This window comes from Mirounga leonina, unplaced genomic scaffold (assembly GCF_011800145.1).
Source record: "Mirounga leonina isolate KUSES-001 unplaced genomic scaffold, KU_Mleo_1.0 Mir_94, whole genome shotgun sequence".
Taxonomy (NCBI): domain Eukaryota; kingdom Metazoa; phylum Chordata; class Mammalia; order Carnivora; family Phocidae; genus Mirounga; species Mirounga leonina.
This window is the reverse complement of record NW_023270855.1, coordinates 8,580,562-8,603,045: the sequence shown is the minus strand read 5'-3', so window position 1 is coordinate 8,603,045 and position 22,484 is coordinate 8,580,562. Positions and strand designations below refer to the sequence as shown.

General features: G+C 43.0%; 1 protein-coding gene across 15 annotated transcripts in view; it reads left to right on the top strand.

Moving 5' to 3' along the window:
* The window catches only part of SETD5 (SET domain containing 5), an 83,505-nt gene extending 77,081 nt beyond the window's left edge, over nucleotides 1-6,424 (top strand). For 10 of the 15 annotated variants that reach the window (XM_034997740.1, XM_034997737.1, XM_034997739.1 and 7 more), the window contains 4 exons: nucleotides 1,017-1,315; nucleotides 2,176-2,309; nucleotides 3,296-3,384; nucleotides 3,762-4,498. In XM_034997740.1, the coding sequence (XP_034853631.1) occupies nucleotides 1,017-1,315; nucleotides 2,176-2,309; nucleotides 3,296-3,384; nucleotides 3,762-4,370 (1,131 nt within the window). In that variant the 3' untranslated portion in view covers nucleotides 4,371-4,498. Of the gene's footprint in view, nucleotides 1-1,016; nucleotides 1,316-2,175; nucleotides 2,310-3,295; nucleotides 3,385-3,761 lie in introns of all 15 variants that reach the window. The other 5 variants (XM_034997746.1, XM_034997742.1, XM_034997747.1 and 2 more) reach the window with 2 other exon arrangements.
* The last annotated feature ends 16,060 nt before the right edge of the window (nucleotides 6,425-22,484 follow it).

Sequence of the window (22,484 nt, the reverse complement as noted above, 5' to 3'; positions counted from 1 at the left end):
CAGTTTAGGGTGCCTGGGTGGCTCAGTTGGTTAAGCGACTGCCTTCGGCTCAGGTCATGATCCTGGAGTCCCTGGATCGAGTCCCGCATCGGGCTCCCTGCTCGGCAGGGAGTCTGCTTCTCCCTCTGACCCTCCCCCCTCTCCTGCTCTCTCTCTCTCATTCTCTCTCTCAAATAAATAAATAAAATCTTTAATAATAAAAAAAAAAACATACAGTTTAGTGGAGGAAAAATCAAGACACTGTAACAGGTTGACAGCCAGTGTAGGCAGGGTGCTGTAACAGCAGTGAGGAGGTATGCTGGGCAGGCCAGGGAGGAGGGCTGTGTTTTGGCAATCAAGAGAGAATGAGGCAGAGCTGGGGAAAAGTTTCCAAGTGTACATTTCCTAGACTAGCTTGCTGCAATATAAACTGCAAATCATTCTTTTCTCTTTTTACACTAGTTTCCCTGTGTGTAAGACAGAAACAGTAATAAATCCCTCCATGTATCTTGAAAAATTGAACACATCTAAGAGCCCTGAAGCGTTGGCTTTTTCTATTGTTTTTTTTCTTGTCTGTCTCTTTTTTTTTTTTAAACAACTGACTCTGGGGATTCTTAGGGATTGGGAAAGAGCTGTTAGATCACCTGGAAGGCCTTTTCAAACTACACAGCTCCCAACCCCCCTTTCCCTTTTCTAGGTGTTACCGTTGTAGCAAACAGCTGGTAGCACGCTTCTGTTACTGGGTCACTGTGATCTCAGTTTTCTGAAGGCAGAAAAAAGATTGAGGTCTGCTGGTGAAGACTGTTCTTCAAAAATGTCATCTCCTAGCGTATTTTCTTCTCCTTACCAATTTCTGACTGATTTAAGTATGTAGCTGTGCTCAGATCTCTCACATCTCAAGGAAGGGTTGCTAGTGTTGGTGCCTGCTTTGTTTGCATGGCAGGCTAGCGGTTTATGAGGGTTCCGTCTTCTTTCTCTATTGCTGGTGATCCACTGACGATGTCTAGCTAGAGTTCTGCTTCTTGTTTCCCTCCCAGGTATCCCTGCTGGAGTACCGAAAACGGAAACAAGAAGCCAAGGAGAATTCGGCTGGTGGGGGAGGTGACTCTGCACAGAGCAAAAGCAAGTCTGCAGGAGCTGGGCAAGGCAGCAGCAACTCACTTTCTGACACTGGTGCCCATGGTGTGCAGGGATCCTCAATCCGAACTCCATCTTCCCCTCACAAAAAATTCTCCCCATCTCATTCCTCTGTGTCCCATATGGAGGCGGTAAGCCCATCAGATTCCAGAGGCACTTCATCTCACTGCAGACCTCAAGAGAATATCAGCAGTAGGTGGTAAGTTTATGTTTGATGCTGAAATAATTAAATTCAAGACGGAAGTATACATGTAGAGTCATTCCCAGTTTTACCTAAAATGTATGGGAACACTTATCTGAGAAAGGCAGCCAACAGTGCCATCCATGCTGTGCAGCTGATTTAATAGTATCAGCCACGACCCCTCCTACACCCCCCTCAGCTTTACAGAAGCAAAGAATTGCCACCGAACCTGCAGAACAACAGCACTTTGGACGCCATATAGTTGGGGACACAGATGAGCTATTTAATTTGCTGGGCACTAACACTGCCTCTTCTATTTTTTCATTTCGTATGAAAGGTAAGTCAGGAGTTCAGATCAGTTCCACTTAAATTACAACAGAAGTCTCAGTTGCACACAGCTAGCATGTACAGAAAGATAAGACATATTCTGAAAGGACTTGTCTGGTTAGGGGAGACCACAAGTAGATAAGTAACACTGTAAGTAAATAAATAATAAATTAGAAGTATTGAGCATCAAATGAGAGATCTTGAACTAAAGCAATGAAGTCTGGGAAAGAAGAGACCTGACTCAAATGAGTGATGTTTATTAATCCATAGAGCATTTATTGAATTACTACTATGTGCCAGGCCCATGACTTCACAGAAGAGAAAAATTTAGCATTTCACAATAGGGGTTAAATGCAGACATCTTTAAATTATTTTTTTCTATAGTTTAAGGCAAGAGAAAATACCTTGTTTAAAATTGGTCCTGAAGAAAATAATGTCTAAGAGGATGTTGTAAGAGAATGCATTGTACAGCCTTTGTCAGAGCTTCATTTGTTCCAGACTCTTGACTCTGAAGTCCTATGGCATAAACTTGCACCCTGTTCCTTTTACAGGATGGTTCCCACATCAGTGGAACGACTCCGAGAAGGAGGGAGCATCCCCAAGGTCCTCCGAAGCAGTGTGAGGGTGGCCCAAAAAGGAGAGCCTTCTCCCACGTGGGAGAGTAACATCACAGAAAAAGACTCAGGTGAGCCCATGGCCTTCTGCTGCCAGCCAGGTTTAGGGACACACGAGCCAGGCTCTATACTAAGTGCTCACCAGATGCTGGACTGAGGTGAGTCAGTTTCTTACGCAGTTGGGCTCCACTGGAGGGAAGGTTCCAGGTCAGTCTTGCTTCCATTCTTCTGGGCGATAGCATTCCTAAGATCTTGCATCCATTAAGTGTTCTCTTTCTTTCTCTCTCTGTCCCTCCCTCCCTCTCTCCCTTTCTCTCTCTCTACCTCTCTGTCCCCCCTCTTTCTCTCTCTCCCTTTTTTCCCAAGAGATACCTTCTGTAACTCTTCTCTGCAAAGGCCTGGAAATCCATTTTGATGAAGGATGAAGAGAATGAGACAGGAATCAGACAGGCATTTAAAACATCGCCCTTGGGCGCCTGGGTGGCTCAGTTGGTTAAGCGACTGCCTTCGGCTCAGGTCATGATCCTGGAGTCCCGGGATCGAGTCCCGCATCGGGGTCCCTGCTCGGCGGGCAGTCTGCTTCTCCCTCTGACCCTCCCCCCTCTCACGCTCTCTATCTCATTCTCTCTCTCAAATAAATAAATAAAATCTTAAAAAAACAAAAAAAAAAACAAAAAAAACCCATTAAAACATCGCCCATATGGGGCGCCTGGGTGGCTCAGTTGGTTAAGTGACTGCCTTCGGCTCAGGTCATGATCCTGGAGTCCCGGGATCGAGTCGCGCATCGGGCTCCCTGCTCGGTGGGGAGTCTGCTTCTCCCTCTGACCCTTCCCCCTCTCATGTGCTCTCTCTCTCAAATAAATAAAATCTTAAAAAAAAAAAAAAAAAAAACATCGCCCATAATTAACCACTCCATTTGCCCCTCTGGCATGCTGCACTCACCTGATTTGTTAGAAAGAAAGCAGCGTGGGTTGGTGATAGCATTGGTGATTTGAATGAACAATGGCTATTTCTCACTTACTCTAGGAAGCCAAGTTGATTTTGTATTATCTTCCAGACCCTGCAGATGGAGAAGGCCCAGAGACACTGAGCTCAGCACTCTCTAAAGGAGCAGCCGTTTACAGCCCTTCCAGATACAGCTACCAGGTGAGACGAGAAATTGCTCATCTCTGGGCATAGGAGTATATTCTGGGTTCCAAATATTTTGTGATCCTGGCCATCCTTTGCAGTTGAGATGCCGCCTTTGCATATAGTTTCAGCAGCCTTGGAAATAAGTCATCATCTGCTCACCTTCAGGTAATAAATCATGCCAGAAAAATAAATAAAGTGATCAGAGACAGCCATTTTACTGTCTTTGGTATCCTAAAAAGAACAAATGGTTAAGAAGATGAAGAAGATGAAGAAGGAGGAGGAGAAGAAGAAGAAGAAGAGAAAGTAGGGTATTTAAAATATTCACAAGCCTAAATGGCTTAAAAATAGGGACTTTTTCACCTCCTTATGCTTTTCCTCCCAACTCTTTCTAGCTCCTGCAGTGTGATAGTCCACGGACAGAATCACAAAGCCTCCTTCAGCAGAGTTCCTCCCCCTTTAGAGGACATCCCACCCAATCTCCAGGATACAGTTATCGAACTACTGCACTGAGACCTGGAAATCCCCCCTCTCACGGTTCTTCAGAATCTTCCCTCTCTTCTACGTCCTATTCCAGCCCTGCCCACCCTGTATCCACAGACTCGTTGGCCCCATTTACGGGGACACCAGGGTATTATAGCAGCCAGCCACATTCTGGAAACAGCACTGGCAGCAATCTTCCGAGGAGGAGCTGCCCTTCTAGTGCTGCTAGCCCTACCCCACAGGGCCCCTCAGACTCGCCGACCTCAGACTCGGTCTCCCAGTCCAGCACAGGAACTCTGAGTTCCACCTCCTTCCCTCAGAACTCTAGGTCATCATTGCCATCAGACTTACGGACTATCAGTCTGCCCAGTGCTGGGCAGTCCGCTGCCTACCAGGCCTCCAGGGTATCTGCGGTTTCCAATTCACAGCACTACCCACACCGTGGGAGTGGGGGTGTACACCAGTACCGACTCCAGCCGCTGCAAGGGTCAGGAGTCAAGACTCAGACAGGACTTTCCTAGGGCTTCTGGATTTGGGCAAACAGAACTGAATGAGCCCATAGCTGCTTCCTTCCAGCTGCCTCTGGAACCTAGGCCGAGCATATTGCTGGGGAAGAGGGTACAAGGTGCCAGAGGACTGGGTCTGGTCGACAAGAAACGAGACTTGTGGTCGCGACTGGCTCTGGCCTTGGAGAAAGATGTAAATCTTGTCTGAAGCAGAGACTATAAAGAAGTTTCTCCCTGCTGTTAAGGGTACATTGTTGACAAGCAAATGGTGTTCCGGTTAGTAACGGTTCTAAGTGCAATGAGTCGTGTTGAAGCCTCTGTCTCCTGTCCTTGCCTGTAGCCTGTAGTCACTTGTGCAGTGGGGACATCTTTTTACACACACACACACACACACACACACACACACACACCCTCCCCCCCCAAAAAAGTTTTCTTTTCAGAGGAAAAAAAGTGAAAAGAACCAATCTCAGAGCCCCAAGCCATCTGAGTAGTAGTAGGGTTTTTATGCACTTAAGAAGAAGGTAGGTATGGAAATGTTTGCCCTGTGACAACCATTCCCAAAGCAGGTATCTGGCCGAGATGTGTCCACCAAGAATACTCCCTACCTTTGTCTTAAAATCACTGAGAAACAGGCAGGGATGGCAAAACTTGGAATGTGCTCTGGCTGAGGGGTGCCTGGCTCTCTGAAGAAGAGCTCCTGGTCACAGGAGCAGATGATCGTAGTAGATTGTCTGAGCCCCAAGCTGTTCCCACCCTTCTCCCCTCCCCAAGCTGTCTCATAGCTCAGTAACCCAGAAAGGAAGTAGGCAAAGAAAAGAGAAATAAGTGAGATGGGCCAATTGCATTGCTACTTATCAGCTGTTGGCAATAAATTTGATTAGCAAGAATCCCAAGTGTTTTGGGAATTCTTTGAATTTTATTTTTTCTACTCCCAGTTAATCAGGAGTTGATGATCCCGTGAATAGGACCACCTCCATGATTAGGGAGCACGCACTTGTGACTGCAGGGTAAGAGTGGAAAGATTCATTTGTGGAGTGGCACCGACAGGACTGTGATTGTGTGTGGGCATGTCCCACATTTCTTTGGGGGATGCTTATTTGAGAGTGGCCCAGGTGAGAGAGTTAAAAAGCCACCCACACACCTAACACTGTTCTGGATGAGAGACGCGAGCAGACTGGCTTCTCCCCATCAGTGCATTGTGCCTGTTGTACGCCCCTGGAGGAGCCCTGGAGCCAGCCCAGGTGGGGTACACAATCTTTTTAAATTCCATACGGTTGCCAGCTTATTTCTTTCACTTGTTTACTGTAATATCCGGCGTGTTTTTATTTATCTAATTTTGTATTCAGTTATAACCATGGTAGGGGTAGCAAATATATGACAGGTGTAATCCCTGGTGCTGCAGTGGACCTTCTTTTCTTTTGGACAAGATAATACTGTGAGTCTCCCTCCTTCCTTCCAATTTGTTTTCTTCTTTTTTTCCCCAGCCTCTTGCATCCCCTTCTTTTCTATCCTCTCCTACAACTATCATATGCACAGTCTTCTCTCTTTGTGTGTGACTGTTACAAAATTTCACTTTTTCAAAATTGAAATCAGGTGTTTGCTCAAATGAGGGGAGATTTTTTTTTTTTTTTTTTAATGCTGAAACCTCAGCAGAATACTTTTCTTTTTGTTGTTTCCCCCACAAACCCATCAGTCTGGGAGAGCGTTGGGAGTGGAAATCATGTTGCCTGGGATGCTGGTTTCTTTGTATATTATATAAAACGTATGTAAATGTCTCTCCATTTGGGCTGGGGTTTGCATTCTCCCCTTGGCTTTAGCCAAGGGGAGAGGCCAGCGGGCAGGCGGCCCTCACCCTGCCTGGCACGTGCAGAGACCCCAGCCACTCTGTGTGGGCAGGGTGCTGTCAAGACCAGACCTCTGGGGGGGGTGGGGGCGGGGGGGTGGGGGGAACTCTTGGAAGGGAAGAAGTATCACTTCTTTCTCAAGTGGAGTGTTTACACCTTGCTGTAACATTTGAACTTTCACAAGAGATGTAATAATTTTGATAATAAAATTCTTAACCATAATAATCATAAAATTGAGAACTTCTTTGTCCAATTCTCTGACCTTGCCTTGTCTGGTTTTCCTACCGCTACCCTTACCTGAAGAGGCATATGCTCTTGGTGGAGTTGTTTTGTGCATAATGGACCAGGAATATGTATTGATCTTCCTTTAGGCTTTTATGATTCAAGTCAGGTCTGTATCAAGGCCATTCAGCAACAGTGAAACTAAACGTTACAAACTGATTTGAACAGGACTGGAGTTCCTGACCTTGGCCTCATTCATTCATCAGCTATTTATTGGCCCTCTTCTTTCCCACTCAAAAACTACCAGGCATTTGTTTTTGGTGGTGGGTTTATGCTGGTTAAAATTTGAAGATGGAGATAGGCAAATAAGGTTTCATGGAGCTTATGTTCTAGAGTGGGGTGAGAACTAAACCAGTCGGTGATTTCAAATCGTCATTACCATGTTATTGTTTTATAGCAGAGACGTAACTAAGGAGGTTGAAGGGACACTTTAGATTGGTTGATTAGGACAGGTCTCTGAGGAGTTGACATTTAAGCAGAGACCTCAATGATAAGGAGGCAGTTATGTGTCAATATAAATAAAGATAATTGCTGGGGAATTAGAAAAGCAGGTGCAGGAATAGACAAGTAGCCAATACCCAGGAAGGTAGGGGGTCAGATCACATAGAGCAGGGGTCAACAAAAGTGTTTTCTGTAAAGGGCCAGATAGTATTTAGGCTTCACAAGCCATATGGTCTCTGTCACAACTGCTCAGCTCTGTCTTGTGATACAGAAACAGCCACAGGCCCTACTTTGCTTGTGCTCCAATTAAATTATATTCACAGAAACATGTGGCAAGTCAGATACGGCCTGCAGGCTGTAGTTTGCTGCTCCTGATACAGAGCCTCTTGGGTTTAGTTTAAAGAATGTGGGTTCTGGGCGCCTAGGTGGCTCAGTTGGTTAGGCGACTGCCTTCGGCTCAGGTCATGATCCTAGAGTCCCGGGATCGAGTCCCACATCGGGCTCCCTGCTCGGCAGGGAGTCTGCTTCTCCCTCTGACCCTCCTCCTCTCATACTCTCTGTCTCTCATTCTCTCTCTCTCTCTCTCAAATAAATAAATAAAATCTTTAAAAAAAAAAAAGAATGTGGGTTCTAAATACAGTGGGAGGGGAGCCTGGGTGGCTCAGTCAGTTAAGCATCTGCCTTCGGCTCAAGTCATGATCCCAGGTTCCTGGGATCGAGCCCCAGCCCCTCATCATCGTCGGCCAACTCCCTGCTCAGTAGGGAGTCTGCCTCTCCCTCTGTCCCTCCCCCTGCTGGTGCTCCCTCTCTCTCAAATATTTACAAAAATATACAGTGGGAAAGTCACTGCAGGATTTTAGGCACAGAAGTGACATGGTCTGGTTTATGGTTTGTTGTTGGTTGGTTAGTGTTTAAAAATTACTGTTTTGCTCCTGGGAGAGATGAATAGAAGCCGGGAAACCAGTTGGGAACCTATAGCAGTTATTCAAGTAGGGGGCAATACAATGGCAGCTTCTGCTAAGATGGTAACAAAACAGGGATAAGGTGAAATAGTTGGAATCAGGATACATTTTGCAAGTAAACAGCAGTGCTTGCTGATGGATTGGTATGGCAGTATTTTGCTCTAACATTTGTTTGACAAATACTGAGGGCTATGATAGACTTCATTTTGCTAATAAGCACATGAGGGATTCAAAGATGGAGAAGATGCTATCCATTTCTTTAAGGAGCTTAGAAAGTAACTAGTTGATGACATAATAAATTTTTTTTTTTTTCTGGGTGCCTGGGTGGCTCAGTCGGTTAAGCATCTGCCTTCAGCTCAGGTCATGATCCCAGGGTCCTGGGATTGAGCCCTGCACGCATCAGGCTCCCTGCTTGGTGGATAGCCTGTTTCTCCCTCTCCCTCTGTCTTTCCTCCTTGCTCATTCTCTCTCTCATGCTCTCTCTCTCACTCTCATAAAATCTTTAAAAAAAATAAAAGCTTCTTTCCTTAAAAAAAAATTTTTTTTTTCTTAGAAGATCCTTTTCTAAACTGGAATACCTAGATAACCTTCCACCAGCCACAGCTGAATTCTGCCTGGGGAGTCAGTAGGTGCCTGGTCCTTGTTAGAAAGCATTTTCATATACAGTGCCTTATTTGGTCTCATAATTCTGTGATAAAAGCAAGTCAGATGCAAGGGGGCGCCTGGGTGGCTCAGTTGGTTAAGCGACTGCCTTCGGCTCAGGTCATGATCCTGGAGTCCCGGGATCGAGTCCCACATCGGGCTTCCTGCTCAGCAGGGAGTCTGCTTCTCCCTCTGACCCTCCTCTCTCTCATGCTGTCTCTCATTCTCTTTCTCTCAAATAAATTAAAAAAAAAAAAATCTTTAAAAGCAAGTCAGATGCTTTTTAAAGATACATGTAAAGATGAGCAATTGAGGCCTATTGCAGTGTTTCAGCATCAGTTTTATGGTGCAGGTTTCTGTTTAATTAAACAGAGATCACCCTGAAGTAAATAAAATGCATGATTGTCCAAAAGGAGTAGGCCCTTTGCTTGGAAACTACCCTGATTATCAATTCATCAATCAGAGCTTGGGCAGCCTCCATGATCTGCTGTGAGGCTGAGAGAGAGAAAGGAGTTTGCCAAAGTTCTTAACATACTGTGTGCTAAAGATTGATAAAGAGAACAACTTGGTGAAAAGCAGTTACTGGAAGAGATGGTGCCCCCTATAACTTTTACCTGCTCCTACATTCAAAACTTAACCTGGCAGAGATTCTGAAATAATACTAATGAATATTTCTCATATTCCCCATAAGAACACATAGAGCAGTCATGATAACAAAACAAAACCTTGGGCAACTCAGAAACAAAAACGTTGGCGTCTGGCTGCCTCAGTCAGTGAAGCATGTGACTCTTGATCTTGGGGTCGTGAGATCAAGCCGCACATTGAGCAGAGAGCTTACTTTAGAAAACAAAAACAGAAAAACCTTGGGCAACTTTACCAAAAAATTAGGTATCCCTGTGAGCCCTGAAACAAAAGGTGGGTAGAAATAAACTGCCAATAGCCACAATACCTGCATGGTATCCCCTTCTGTTTCAGAGGAAGCCATGGAGCATCTGATCGATCTCAGAACTCTAAAACAAGTACTCACTTGGAAGTTGAGTGTACCAGGTTGAGAACAACAGCCAAAACTGTTGTACAGAGGATGCCTGCTTGGGTCTGAAGGGACCAGGGCAGTTGGTTCAAGAAAATTCTTAACCAGCAGAGTACCCAGGTCAAAGGTGCACGCTGAAAAGGAACTCTATACAATCCCAACTGAGTGGGACAATCAAAATACAGATATGGGGTGGGGAGTGCCACATTAAATGAAGTGTTTGGAATAAGAGTGAAACTAGTCCCATTAAATCCAGGATGTATTTCTTTTCCTTTTAGGAACAATATAATGGTTATTAAATAACTTCCTTTGTAACTCCTGAAAGAAACAATTGGTCATTAAGTTCTAAGCATATTTGGTGCTAAATTTAAACAGCCCTTGGGGGGCGCCTGTGTGGCTCAGTCGTTAAGCGTCTGCCTTCTGCTCGGGTCGTGATCCTGGGGTCCTGGGATTGAGCCCCGCATCCCTCTCCCACTCCCCCTGCTTGTGTTTTCTCTCGCTGTGTCTCTCTCTGTCAAATAAATAAAATCTTTAATAAAAAAATAAACAGCTCTTGGGATGCCTGGGTGGCTCAGTCGGTTAAGCATCTGCCTTCAGCTTAGGTCATGATCCCAGGTTCTTGGGATTGAATCCCCCATCAGGCTCCCTGCTCAATGGGGAATCTGCTTCTCCCTCTGGCCTGCCGCTCCTCCTGCTTGTGCTCGCTCACTCGCTCTCTCTCTCAAATAAAATTTTAAAAATAACCTTAGAAAAATAAACAGCTCTTGTTTGCACAGTCCACATTTTAACAGTTATTCACTAAAAAAAATAGTACTGTAGAGCCTTCAAACTAGAAAGACTCAAATCATGCCTCCTCTCTAAAAGTACAGAAAAACTAAGTCAATATAAATATGAGTAACAAAAAGAATCAAAGTCAAATCCCAGTTAAAAGAAAGGAGCAAAATCATATTCCCACCCACAATAAAAGCATGCTAAAGACTTGTACATAAACATTCTAAGTGAGAAATACCTCCAAAAACCAGAAATAGAAGGGAACTTCTTCCGCTTGGTAAAGAAGCTAAAAGAATCCTACACCTAACATACCTAGTGGTGAGAAACTAGAAGCTTTCCTATTAAAATTCAGAAGTGGGGGGGGGGAGCGGTTTAAAAATCAGGAATAAGGGAGGGAAAGGAGGATGTCCACTCTTGTAGAACATTGTACTGGAAGTCCTAGATAATGCAATAGGTCAAGAAATGGAAATAAAAAGTACACAGATTGGGAAGGAAGAAGTAAAATTGTCTTTGTTCACAGATGACATAATTGTCTTGTAGGAAATCTGAAAGAACTGACACAAAAGGGGCGCCTGAGTGGCTCAGTCATTAAGCGTCTGCCTTCAGCTCAGGTCATGAGCCCAGGGTCCTGGGATCGAGCCCCGCATCGGGCTCCCTGCTCCGCAGGAAGCCTGCTTCTCCCTCTCCCACTCCCCCTGCTTGTGTTCCCTCTCTCACTGTCTCTCTCTGTGTGTCAAATAAAAAAAAAGAATTTACTCAAAAAGTTCAGACTAGTAAGCATTTATAGCAAGGTTGCAGAATACAAGATTAATATACTAATATCAGTTGCTTTACTGTACCACTAACAATTCCAATTAAAATTAAAATACAACAACATTTACATTAGCACCAATAAAAATGTAATAGGTATAAATCTTAACAAAATATATGCAAGACTTCTATAGGGAGAACTACAAAACTGATGAAAGAAATCAAAGGAAAACTAAATAGAGATATCCCATGGTCCTGGATAGAATGTCTGTTCTTAACTGATCTATAGATTCAGAATACCAATCAGAATCCCAACAAGTTAATTTGTGAATATCAACAAATGTCAGCCAAAAGATCCAGAACAGCCAACACAATATTGAAGAGAAGAATAAAGTCAGAGGACTAACACTACCTGACTTCAAGTCTTAATAAAGGTACAGTAAAATTAAGACTCTGGTATTGGAATAAGAATAGGCAAATAGATTGATGAACAGACTGGAGTGCCCAGTAGACCTACACTAATATAGTCAGCTGATATTTGAGAAATGAGCAAAGGCAATACAGTGAAGAAAAAGAGTCTTTTCAACAAATGGTATTGGAACAACTGGACATCCACATGCAAAGTAACCTAGACATAATCCTTACACCCTTCACAAGAACTAACTCAAAATGGATCACAACCTAAACGTAAAATGAGAACTACTAAACAACTAGGAGAAAATCTAGAAAACTTCAGGTTTGGCAATGGCTTTTTAGATAAAACCCCAAAACCTCCATCCATGAAATATATAGTTGGTAACCTGGGCTTGATTAAAATTAACTTTTGCTCTGCAAAAGGCATTGTCAAGAGAATAGGAAGACAAACCAGACTGGAAGAAAATATTTGTCAAAGACACATCTGATACAGGACTGTTACTCAAAATATACAAAGAACTCTTAAAACAATAACAACCTAAAGCAATCTACAAATTCAGTGCTATCTTTATCAAAATTTCAATGGCATTTTTCACAGAAATGAATAATCCTAAAACTGGAGCCACAAAGAGCCTGAATAGCCAAAGCAATCTTAAGAAGAACCAAGCTGACACATAATGCTTTCTGATTTCAAACTATACTACAAAGCTGTAGTAATCAAAATAGTTTGGCATAAAATAAAAACAGTTGCACAGATCAGTACAGCAGAATAGAGAGCCCAGAAATAAATCCACACATACATGGTCAATTAATTTACAACAGAGGAGCCAAAAATATACAATGGGGCAAAGACAGTCTCTTCAATAAAGCTGTTGGGAAAACTGGATAGCCACATGCAAAAGAATAAAATTACCACTATCTTACGCCATACACAAAAATTAACTCAAAATGGGTGAAAGACTTGAATGTAAGACCAGAAACCATAAAACTCGAAGAAAACATAGGCAGTGAGCTCCTTGACATAGGTCTTGGCAACGATTTTTTTGGATTTGACACCAAAGGCAACAAAAGCAAAAGTAAACAAGTGAGACTACATCAAACTAAAAAATTTCTGCATAGCAAGGGAAACTATCAACAAAAGAAAAGGTAACCTACAGAATGGGAGGAAATGTATTTTGCAAATCATATATCTGATAAGGGGTTAATATCCAAAATATATAAAGAACTCATACAACTTACTAACTGAATCCAATTTAAAAATGGGCAGAGGATCTGAATAGACATTTTCCCAAAGAGAGACATGTGGCCAACCGGTATGTGAAAAGCTGCTCAACATCACTAATCATTGGGTAAGTGCAAATCAAAACCACAATGAGATATCATCTCACACCTGTTAGAATGACTATTTAAAAGACAAGAAATTGGGGCGCCTGGGTGGCTCAGTCGTTAAGCATCTGCCTTCGGCTCAGGTCATGATCCCAGGGTCCTGGGATCGAGTCCCACATCGGGCTCCCTGATCAGCGGGAAGCCTGCTTCTCCCTCTCCCACTCCCCCTGCTTGTGTTCCCTCTCTTGCTGTCTCTCTGTCAAATAAATAAAATCTTTAAAAAAATTAAAAAGACAAGAAATTACCAGTGTTGGTGAGGATATGGAGAAAAAGGAACCTTTATACGCTGTTGGTGGAAATGTAAATTGATGCAGCCACTGTGGGAAACAATAGGGAGATTCCTCAAAAAATTAAAAATGGAACTATATGATCCGCCATTCCACTTCTGGTTATTTATCTAAGGGAAACAAAAACATTAACTTAAAGAGATGTGTGCACCAGATATTCATAGCATTATTTACAGTAGCCAAGATGTGGAAGCAACCTAAGTCTCCATTCATGGATGGATGGATGGATAAAGAAAGTGTGTGTGGGGCACCTGGGTGGCTCAGTTGGTTAAGCGACTGCCTTCGGCTCAGGTCATGATCCTGGAGTCCCGGGATCGAGTCCCGCATCGGGCTCCCTGCTCAGCGGGGAGCCTGCTTCTCCCTCTGACCCTCCCCCCTCTCATGTGCTCTCTCTCTCTCTCTCTCTCTCATTCTCTCTCTCAAATAAATAATCTTTTTAAAAAAAGTGTGTGTCTGTGTGCGCACGCGCACACACTGGAATATTATTCAGCCATAAAGAATGAAATCTTGCTATTTGTGACAATATGGATGGACCTTGAGGGCATTACGCTACATCAAATCAGAGAAGGCGGCTGGGTGGCTCAGTTGTTAAGCGTCTGCTTTCGGCTTAGGTCATGATCCCAGGGTCCTGGGGTCGAGCCCCTCATCGGGCTCCTTGCTCACTGGGGAGCCTGCTTCTCCCTCTCCCACTCCCCCTGCTTATGTTCCCTCTCTCGCTGTGTCTCTCTCTGTCAAATAAATAAAATCTTTAAAAAAAAAAAATCAGAGAAAGACAAATACCATATAATCTCACATGTGAAATCTTTAAAAAAAAATGAACTCATGGATATAGAGAACAGATTGGTGGTTGCAAAGGATGCGGGAGAGGTAAAATGGGTGAAAGTAATCAAAAGGTCACATTTGCAGTTAGAAAAAAAAATGTCCTGGAGGTGTAATGTACAGTATTGTGACTAGAGTTAATATTGTAGTGTATATTCACAGGTTGCTGAAGGAGTAGATCTTAAATGTCCTCATCACACACAAAAAAAAATTGTAACTGGTGATGGAAGTTAACTAGACAACTGTGATAATTTTACAATGTAGTTTACAGTTGAACAACTGAGTTTGAGCTTTGCAAGTCCGCTTCTACATGGATTTTTTCTTTTTTAAAATATTATTTATTATTTGTCAGAGAGAGTATAAGCGGGGGGAGCAGCAGGCAGAGGGAGAAGCATGCTCCCTGCTGAACAAGGACCCCCAACGCGGGACTCAATTGTAAGACCCCCGGGATCATGACCTGAGCCGAAGGCAGATGCTTAACCAACTGAGCCACCCAGGCATCCCTACATGGATTTTTTTCAGCAAACATTGGAAAAAAATTTGGAGATTTTGAATGTGAAAAATTTGCAGACAAACCACATAGGTAGAAATAAGAAAAGAAAAGAAAGAGATCTTATAAGAATACAGTATATAATACATATAAAGTATGCGTTCATTGACTGTTCATGTGGGTAAGGCTTATGGTTAACAGTAGGCTATTAGTAGTTAAGTTTTGGGGGAGTCAAAATTATACATGGATTTTGAGCTCCACAAGGGTCAGTATGCTTAACCCATGTGTTTTTCAAGGGTCAACTATATATACACATGTTTAATCATTATGTGGTACACCTGTAACTAATAAGTGTTGTATGTTGGTTATAGCTCAGTTTTTAAAATAAGACTTAAGGGGAGGGCGCCTGGGTGGCTCAGTTGGTTAGGCGACTGCCTTCGGCTCAGGTCATGATCCTGGAGTCCCGGGATCGAGTCCCGCATCAGGCTCCCTGCTCGGCAGGGAGTCTGCTTCTCCCTCTCCCACTCCCCGTTTGTGTTCCCTCTCTCGCTGTGTCTTTAAAAAAAAAAAAAAAAAAAAAACACTTAAGGGGAAGAGTGTAACAGCTGGTATACACGGCCTTCATGTTTTAGGTCCAGACAACACTTTTAGCCTTATTTCCTCTATTTTTTTTTTAAGATTTTATTTATTTATTTGACAGGGAAAGACAGCGAGAGAGGGAACACAAGCAGGGGGAGTGGGAGAGGGAAAAGCAGGCTTCCCGCCGAGCAGGGAGCCGATGCGGGGCTCGATCCCAGGACCCTGGGATCATGACCTGAGCTGAAGGCAGACGCTTAACCAACTGCGCCACCCAGGCTCCCCTTATCTCCTCTATTTAAGCCTTTTTTTAAAAAAATACGTATTTATTTGAGAGACAGAGGGAGAGTGCATGTGTGAGAGTGGCAGTTGGTGGGGGGCGGGGGCGGGCAGAGGGAAAAGGAGAGAAAATCCCAAGCAGAATCCACATGGAGCTGGACATGGGACTCAATCCCATGACCTGAGATCATGGCCTGAGCCAAAACCAAAAGTCAGACACTTAACTGACTGCACCACCCAGGTTCCCCTCTATTTACACCTTTTATGTCCACCAATATAATTTCCTTAAGATCAGGATCTCACTATGTTTATTCTCCACAACGCTAGCATGCAGGATGTGTTTCTTTGAGAAACTGATAGAAGGGACATGAGAAGAAAAGGAGAGATAAAAACCTTTTGGAAAAATTAATGGATTTTCCTAATTTCCCAGAAGATCCAACAAAGTTGCAGATTTTAATAAGGGGTCAATATCCAAAATATATAAAAGAGCTCATACAACTCAAGAGCCAGCAAAGAAACTGTAACATATAAGTGAGATCATATGATATTTGTCTTTCTCTGTCTTATTTCACTTAGCACAATACTCTCAAGTTTCATCTATGTTGTATATGGCAATAATTCATTTTTTTAAAGTAGAAGGAAAATTTCTACCTAAAGAAACTTACAGAACAGAAGTGGTAGTGAGGAGAAGAAGTAGTGTTTAATTTACTAATAAAAGATTTAACAAATGCATCAGGCACATTGGTTTTTAAAGGCTCTGTTTCAGGTATGCATACATTTTAAGGTCCATTGGTATTGATACCAGTCGGTATAAAGCCTTCTAGAGCTCTTCAAATGAAGTTTTATTTGTGGTTATCTGCAGAATGTTTCCCTATCATATCCTTAGCAAAGAAAAAAAATACCTGCTTAAAAAATAGGCCAAAGGGGGCACCTGGGTGGCTCAGTCAGTTAAGCATACGACTCTTTTTTTTTAAGATTTCATTTATTTGAGAGAGAGAACGAGAGACAGAGAGCATGAGAGGGAGGAGGGTCAGAGGGAGAAGGAGACTCCCTGCTGAGTAGGGAGCATGATGTGGGACTCGATCCCGTGAATCCCGGGACTCCAGGATCATGATCTGAGCTGAAGGCAGTCACTTAACCAACTGAGCCACCCAGGCGCCCCTAAGCATGGGCGACTCTTGATCTCAGCTCAGGTCTTGATCTCAGGGTCGTGAGTTCAAGCCCCACTTTGGGGTTCACACCCAACGTGGAGCCTACTTAAAAAAAAAAAAAAGGGCCAAATGGCAAATAAGTATGTGAAAAGATATATATATATATATATATATATCACACACATATATATATATAATGATATATATAACATATATATCATTCGGGAATTGCAAGTTAAAACAATGAGATGTCACTATGAGAGTGACCAAAATCCAAAACAGTGACACACCAAATGCTGATGAGGATGCAAAGCAGCAGGAACCCTCATTCATTGCTGATGGGAATGCAAAATGGTACAACCACTTTTGGAAGATTGTTTGGCAGTTTCTTACAAAACTAAACATACTCTTAACCATGGGATCAAGCAGTTACACTCCTTGGTATTTACCCAAAGGAATTGAAAACTTAGGTCCACACAAAAGCCTGCACATGGATGTTTACCACATCTTTATTGATAATTGCCAAAACTTGGAAGCAATCAAGATGTCCTTCAGTAGGTGAATGGATAAATAAAACTGATGTCCCTAGAAAATTGATTATTATTCAGCACTAATGACATGAGCTATTAAAGCCATGAAAAAACATGGAGGAACCTTTAATGTATATTACTAGTGGTGAAGGAAGCTAGTCTGAATAGGCTGCATAGTGTCTGATTCCAGTTATCTGACATCCTAGAAAATGTAGAACTATAGAGACAGTAAAAAGATTAGGGGTTGTGGGGAGGGAGGAATGAGTTGGTGGGACAAAGGTTTTTAGGGTGGTGAAACTATTTTGTATGATACTACAGTTGTAGATACCTGTCATTATACATTTATCCAAACCCACAAAATGTATAACACTAAGAATGAACCCTAATGTAAACACTTTGGGTGATAATGATGGGTCATTATAGATCCATCAGTTGTAACAAATGTACCATTTGTTTGATAGCGGATGTTGATAACGTGGGGGGTATGCATGTGTAGGGGCAGGGAGAATGTGGGAATCGCTATACCTTCTCAATTTTGCTGTGAACCTAAAACTACTCTTTAAAAAGTGACAATTTAAAAAGGCAAAAAAAAAAAAAAGACACAACATGTGTGTAATAGGAGTTCCCAAAGACAGATAAGGGAACAGAACAAATACCAAAAGGTATAGTTTAGTAAACTTTCCTGAAATATTTTAAGCTACAAATTGAAAGGGCATAATGCATACCTGGAACTCAGAATGACCAAAATCAAGACATTCTAGTAAAATTGTTAGAGAAAAAGAAAAAAACCTTGGCTCCCCAGATAGTTACTTAAATGGAAAGAAAATGTAGCTATATCATTATTTTAGGTTTTTTGACAGCAACGGACTGTTTATGACAGTTTATGACAAAAGAAAACAAAATCTTTAAAATACTCAGACTGTGGGGGTGCCTGGGTGGCTCAGTCGTTGGGTGTCTGCCTTCGGGCCAGGTCGTGATCCCGGGGTCCTGGGATCGAGCCCCGCCTGCATCAGGCTCCCTGCCTGGCAGGAAGCCTGCTTCTCCCTCTCCCACTCCCCCTGCTTGTGTTCCCTCTCTCACTGTGTCTCTCTCTGTCAAATAAATAAATAAAATCTTTTAAAAAATAAAATACTCAGACTGTGAGCCAAGAGTTTCATACCAACTGAACTTTCAAGTATATGATAGTAACAAACCGTCATCAGTGTGCAAGAACTTGGGCAGTTTTGGGGCGCCTGGGTGGCTAAGTTGGTTAAGCGACTGCCTTCGGCTCAGGTCATGATCCTGGAGTCCCGGGATCGAGTCCCGCATCGGGCTCCCTGCTCAGCAGGGAGTCTGCTTCTCCCTCTGACCCTCCTCCCTCTCATGCTCTCTGTCTCTCATTCTCTCTGTCTCAAATAAATAAATAAAATCTTAAAAAAAAAAAAAAAGAAAAGAAAGAAAGAACTTGGGCAGTTTTATTTTTGTTAGCTCTTAGGTATCTATTAGAAACTGAGCTTCAGACAACCAAACTGTCTTGAGAAACATCAACAGAAAGTCTGGTAGTGAGTTAATTATATATAGTTAGCGATATGTAGAACTAAGAGTAAATGAGGGATATAAAGAGTGTAATGTAAAATGATCTATGTGGGGCACCTGGCTGGCTCAGTCAGTGGAGCATGTTACTCTTGATCTCAGGGCTGTGAGTTCAAGCCCCACATTAGGTATAGAGAGTACTTAAAAATAAAATCTTTAGGGGCGCCTGGGTGGCTCAGTTGGTTAAGCAACTGCCTTCGGCTCAGGTCATGATCCTGGAGTCCCGGGATCGAGTCCTGCATTGGGCTCCCTGCTCAGCAGGGAGTCTGCTTCTCCCTCTGACCCTCCGCCCTCTCGTGCTCTCTCTATCTCATTCTCTCTCTCAAATAAATAAATAAAACCTTTAAAAATTAAATAAATAAAATAAAATCTTTAAAAAATAATAAAATGATTTATGTGACCTAGGCAAGATAGATATAGTACAACTAAGAAAGACAAGTTGGAAAGAATACATTTTTTTGTGATCATTTTGGTGACAGTGTAACTGAGGACTTTAATGTGGAACAAAGCAAATTATGTCTTTGACAGGATTCTTAGTATGGGAAAGGGGTTATAGATGTTAAGGCAAATCCTTCCATGTATCAGTGTCAACTCATGAGGTATTTTATCATGGATTGATGGATGGATGGACAGACACAGACAAGCAGATCCAATAGATAGATCATAGATACATATAAGTTTCATGTGTCCCTGTCTTAGCTCTGTCAACAGGAAAAGCTTGAAGATAGGGCTTCTTAGAGAAATGGCTGATTTTGGTCTGAGGAAGGAAATGTACAGAATCAGCCTAGAACATCCTGTCATACCAGAGAGCAGGGATACCATCAAAGATAACTAGGATTAGGTTTAAAAGATTCACACCAACTTAAAGAGGCTTCTGCTGACCAACAATGGGACACTTTAACCATTAATTAGGACAATAAATGTAACAGAACAAAATACATAAAATATGTTTAAATCCATGAATTCATAATAAGTACCAAAACATAATTGTTCATCTCTGGAAGGTGTTAGGGAACAAATTCTATTTTTGAAAACTGTTAAATAAAGGGGAAAACCATCATTTTTCCTGCCTTTCCTATACAAGTCTTACGACTGGCTAACTAGACTGTAAATGTGGGTGTTTCTAGAAGTGTTCCCACAAAAACTGAAGACAGAATGATAGAATTGGAACATCACTGTTTTGCAACTCCTAATGACAAAAACAGACATCATGTATCTCATGATGAAAAAACCAAAAACTGTGAAGCATTCATTAAAATGTGCAACACACACACCTGAAAATACCTATTTGCTGGAAATACAGAGAACAGAGAAATGTGTTCAACTACACCACAGCATGAAGCCAACAAAATTCTGGCTGTAGAACACTACATAACAAATGGTCCAATTTCGTCAACAAATTACAAGAAGAGATAAAAAGAATGAAGTGGGAAAAGACACATCAAAAAAAAAAAAAAAGTCAAAGCTAAACTATTTTGTTTAAAGATGTTCACTTAGGGGTGCCTGGGTGGCTCAGTCGGTTGGGCAACTGCCTTCTGCTTGGGTCACGATCCTGGGGTCTTGGGATCAAGACCCACATCAGGCTCCCTGCTCAGCGGGGAGTGTGCTTCTCCCTCTCTCTCTGCCCCTTCCCCTGCTTGTGCTCTCTCTCGCTCTCTCTCTCTCTGTCAAATAAATAAAATCTTAAAAAAAAAATAAAGATGATCACTTAGAAAAAAGTATATAAATAAAAGTTGGGAACTGATTACCATAAAAGTCAAGGTAGTGGTTACTTTTAGGAGAGAAGGAAGGGGATAGTGTTTGTAAGTGAAAGGCTTCTGGGGTGACTGGCAGGGGTCTGTCCCTGTGGTAATGGCTAGTAGGGTATTTTATAATATTTCACCTACCTGTACATTTGTTTTATGCTGCAACATGTTTAACAAAACAAAACCCAGGATCTTACCTAGCCACTCTAAACAAAAGGCAAACAACCCTGCCGCTAACTAGCCTGGGGGTCTATGTCTGATTTATTTCTATATTTCTAGAACCTAGCAGTACCAGACCAGAACAGGCATTCGATAAAATGTTTTGTTGAATGAGCAAATGAATTCGAAGAAGCCTCCAGCCCACTCAGGTTGGATTCCTGAACCTGCTTTGGCACCTAAATGAGCCTTCCAGGACCTCCAGATCTGTTCCGGAGCTGGTATCACTGGTCCTTTTGCTGTGCCTAAGTGGACTTGAAAGGGATTTCAAACTAGAACTCCATTTGAAGCTTTGAGTCATGAATTCTACGAATTTCATGCTCTTGTTACCCTTAGTCATTTCCCCAAATGAGAGTTCTCTGTGTCACCTGGCTCTTGGTGCCCTTAACCCTTATAGTGTAGTTCTTTCTCTGTTCTGTCCTTCTCTCCCAACCTCTCTGCTGTGCTCTCTGGACACCTCTTTGCTTTGATAGACAAGCCCTTACTGAAATATGGAAGTATGGTTCTCTCCTTAGGACACCACCTCCTTTGCAGCCCTTTTAAGTGGAGACTACTCTTTCTCACATCCTTTTGCTCTCCCCTCAATGCTCCCAGACAACTACATCTTGCCCCTCAGATAAAAACTCCTGTTCCACTGATGCACACAACATCTGGTTATTGTGTTTGTAGCTTCTTCCCACCACTCTCTTTGGTTCTTGGATGACTCTGGCTCATCTACACCCCAATTTCTGCCATTATTCTCACCATTTGGGTAGACATCCTACTCAGTGCCTCATATCTCAAAGCCATCTTTAAGAATGAGTCAGGGGGCGCCTGGGTGGCTCAGTTGGTTAAGCGACTGCCTTCGGCTCAGGTCATGATCCTGGAGTCCCGGGATCGAGTCCCGCATCGGGCTCCCTGCTCGGCGGGGGTCTGCTTCTCCCTCTGACCCTCGTCCCTCTCGTGCTCTCTGTCTCTCATTCTCTCTCTCTCAAATAAATAAATAAAATCTTAAAAAAAAAAAAAAAAAAAGAATGAGTCAGAATATTCAGGTCAAACACCCAGCTTCCTGACCACAACCTCCTCTCCTTCCAGCTCTTTCCCATAAACTTTAGTCCTTTATGTTCTCTGTCTGTCGCACTGCAGGCTGTCCTTCTGTAAGCAACCTGGATGTCATGGTGGGAGTGAAACACTCTTGCAGGACACTCTGCTTACCTGGCACCTACCTTTCAATCCACAGTCTGGCTTCTCTGGGCCTTGCCTCCCGTCTATTGGTGCCTGCACAAATTCATGGTCATGCATCAGTCTTTTGATCCTTTGACAGCTCCTGTAGCAACTGTTCCAAACTTTTGCCACTTATTTCTCTCTTTTTTTTTTAAGATTTTATGTATTTTTTTGAGAGAGAGAGAGAGCACAAGTGGGGTGAGGGGCAGAGGCAGAAGCAGACTCCCTGCTGAGCAGGGATTCCCAACACAGGGCTCAACCCCGGGACTCCAGGGTCATGACCCGAGCTGAAGGCAAACGCCCAAGTGGCTGAGCCACCCAGGCACTCCTTTTGCTACTTCTCAAACCCCCTGCTCATTCCCTTCTCTCAATCTTGCCCTCTTGCTTCACTGAGAAAATGGATACCATCAGGCAAGAGCTCCCTAAACCTCGCACCTTCCCTCTACCCCAGAAAGGCCTTCTCACCTCCTCTTAGTAATTCTCTTTACCTTTATTTCTCTTTTTTTAAAGATTTTATTTATTTTAGAGAGAGTGGGAGGGGAGGGAGGGAGGAGCAGAGGGAGAGGGAGAATCCCAAGCCAACCTCGCGCTGAGCACAGAGCACAATGTGGGTCTTGATCCCACAACCCCGAGATCATGACCTGAGCCAAAATAAGAGTCTGACACCTAACTTATTGAGCCACCAAGGTGCACCGTTCTCTCTCTTTACCTTTAAACTCTTACCAGCCATGACCTATGA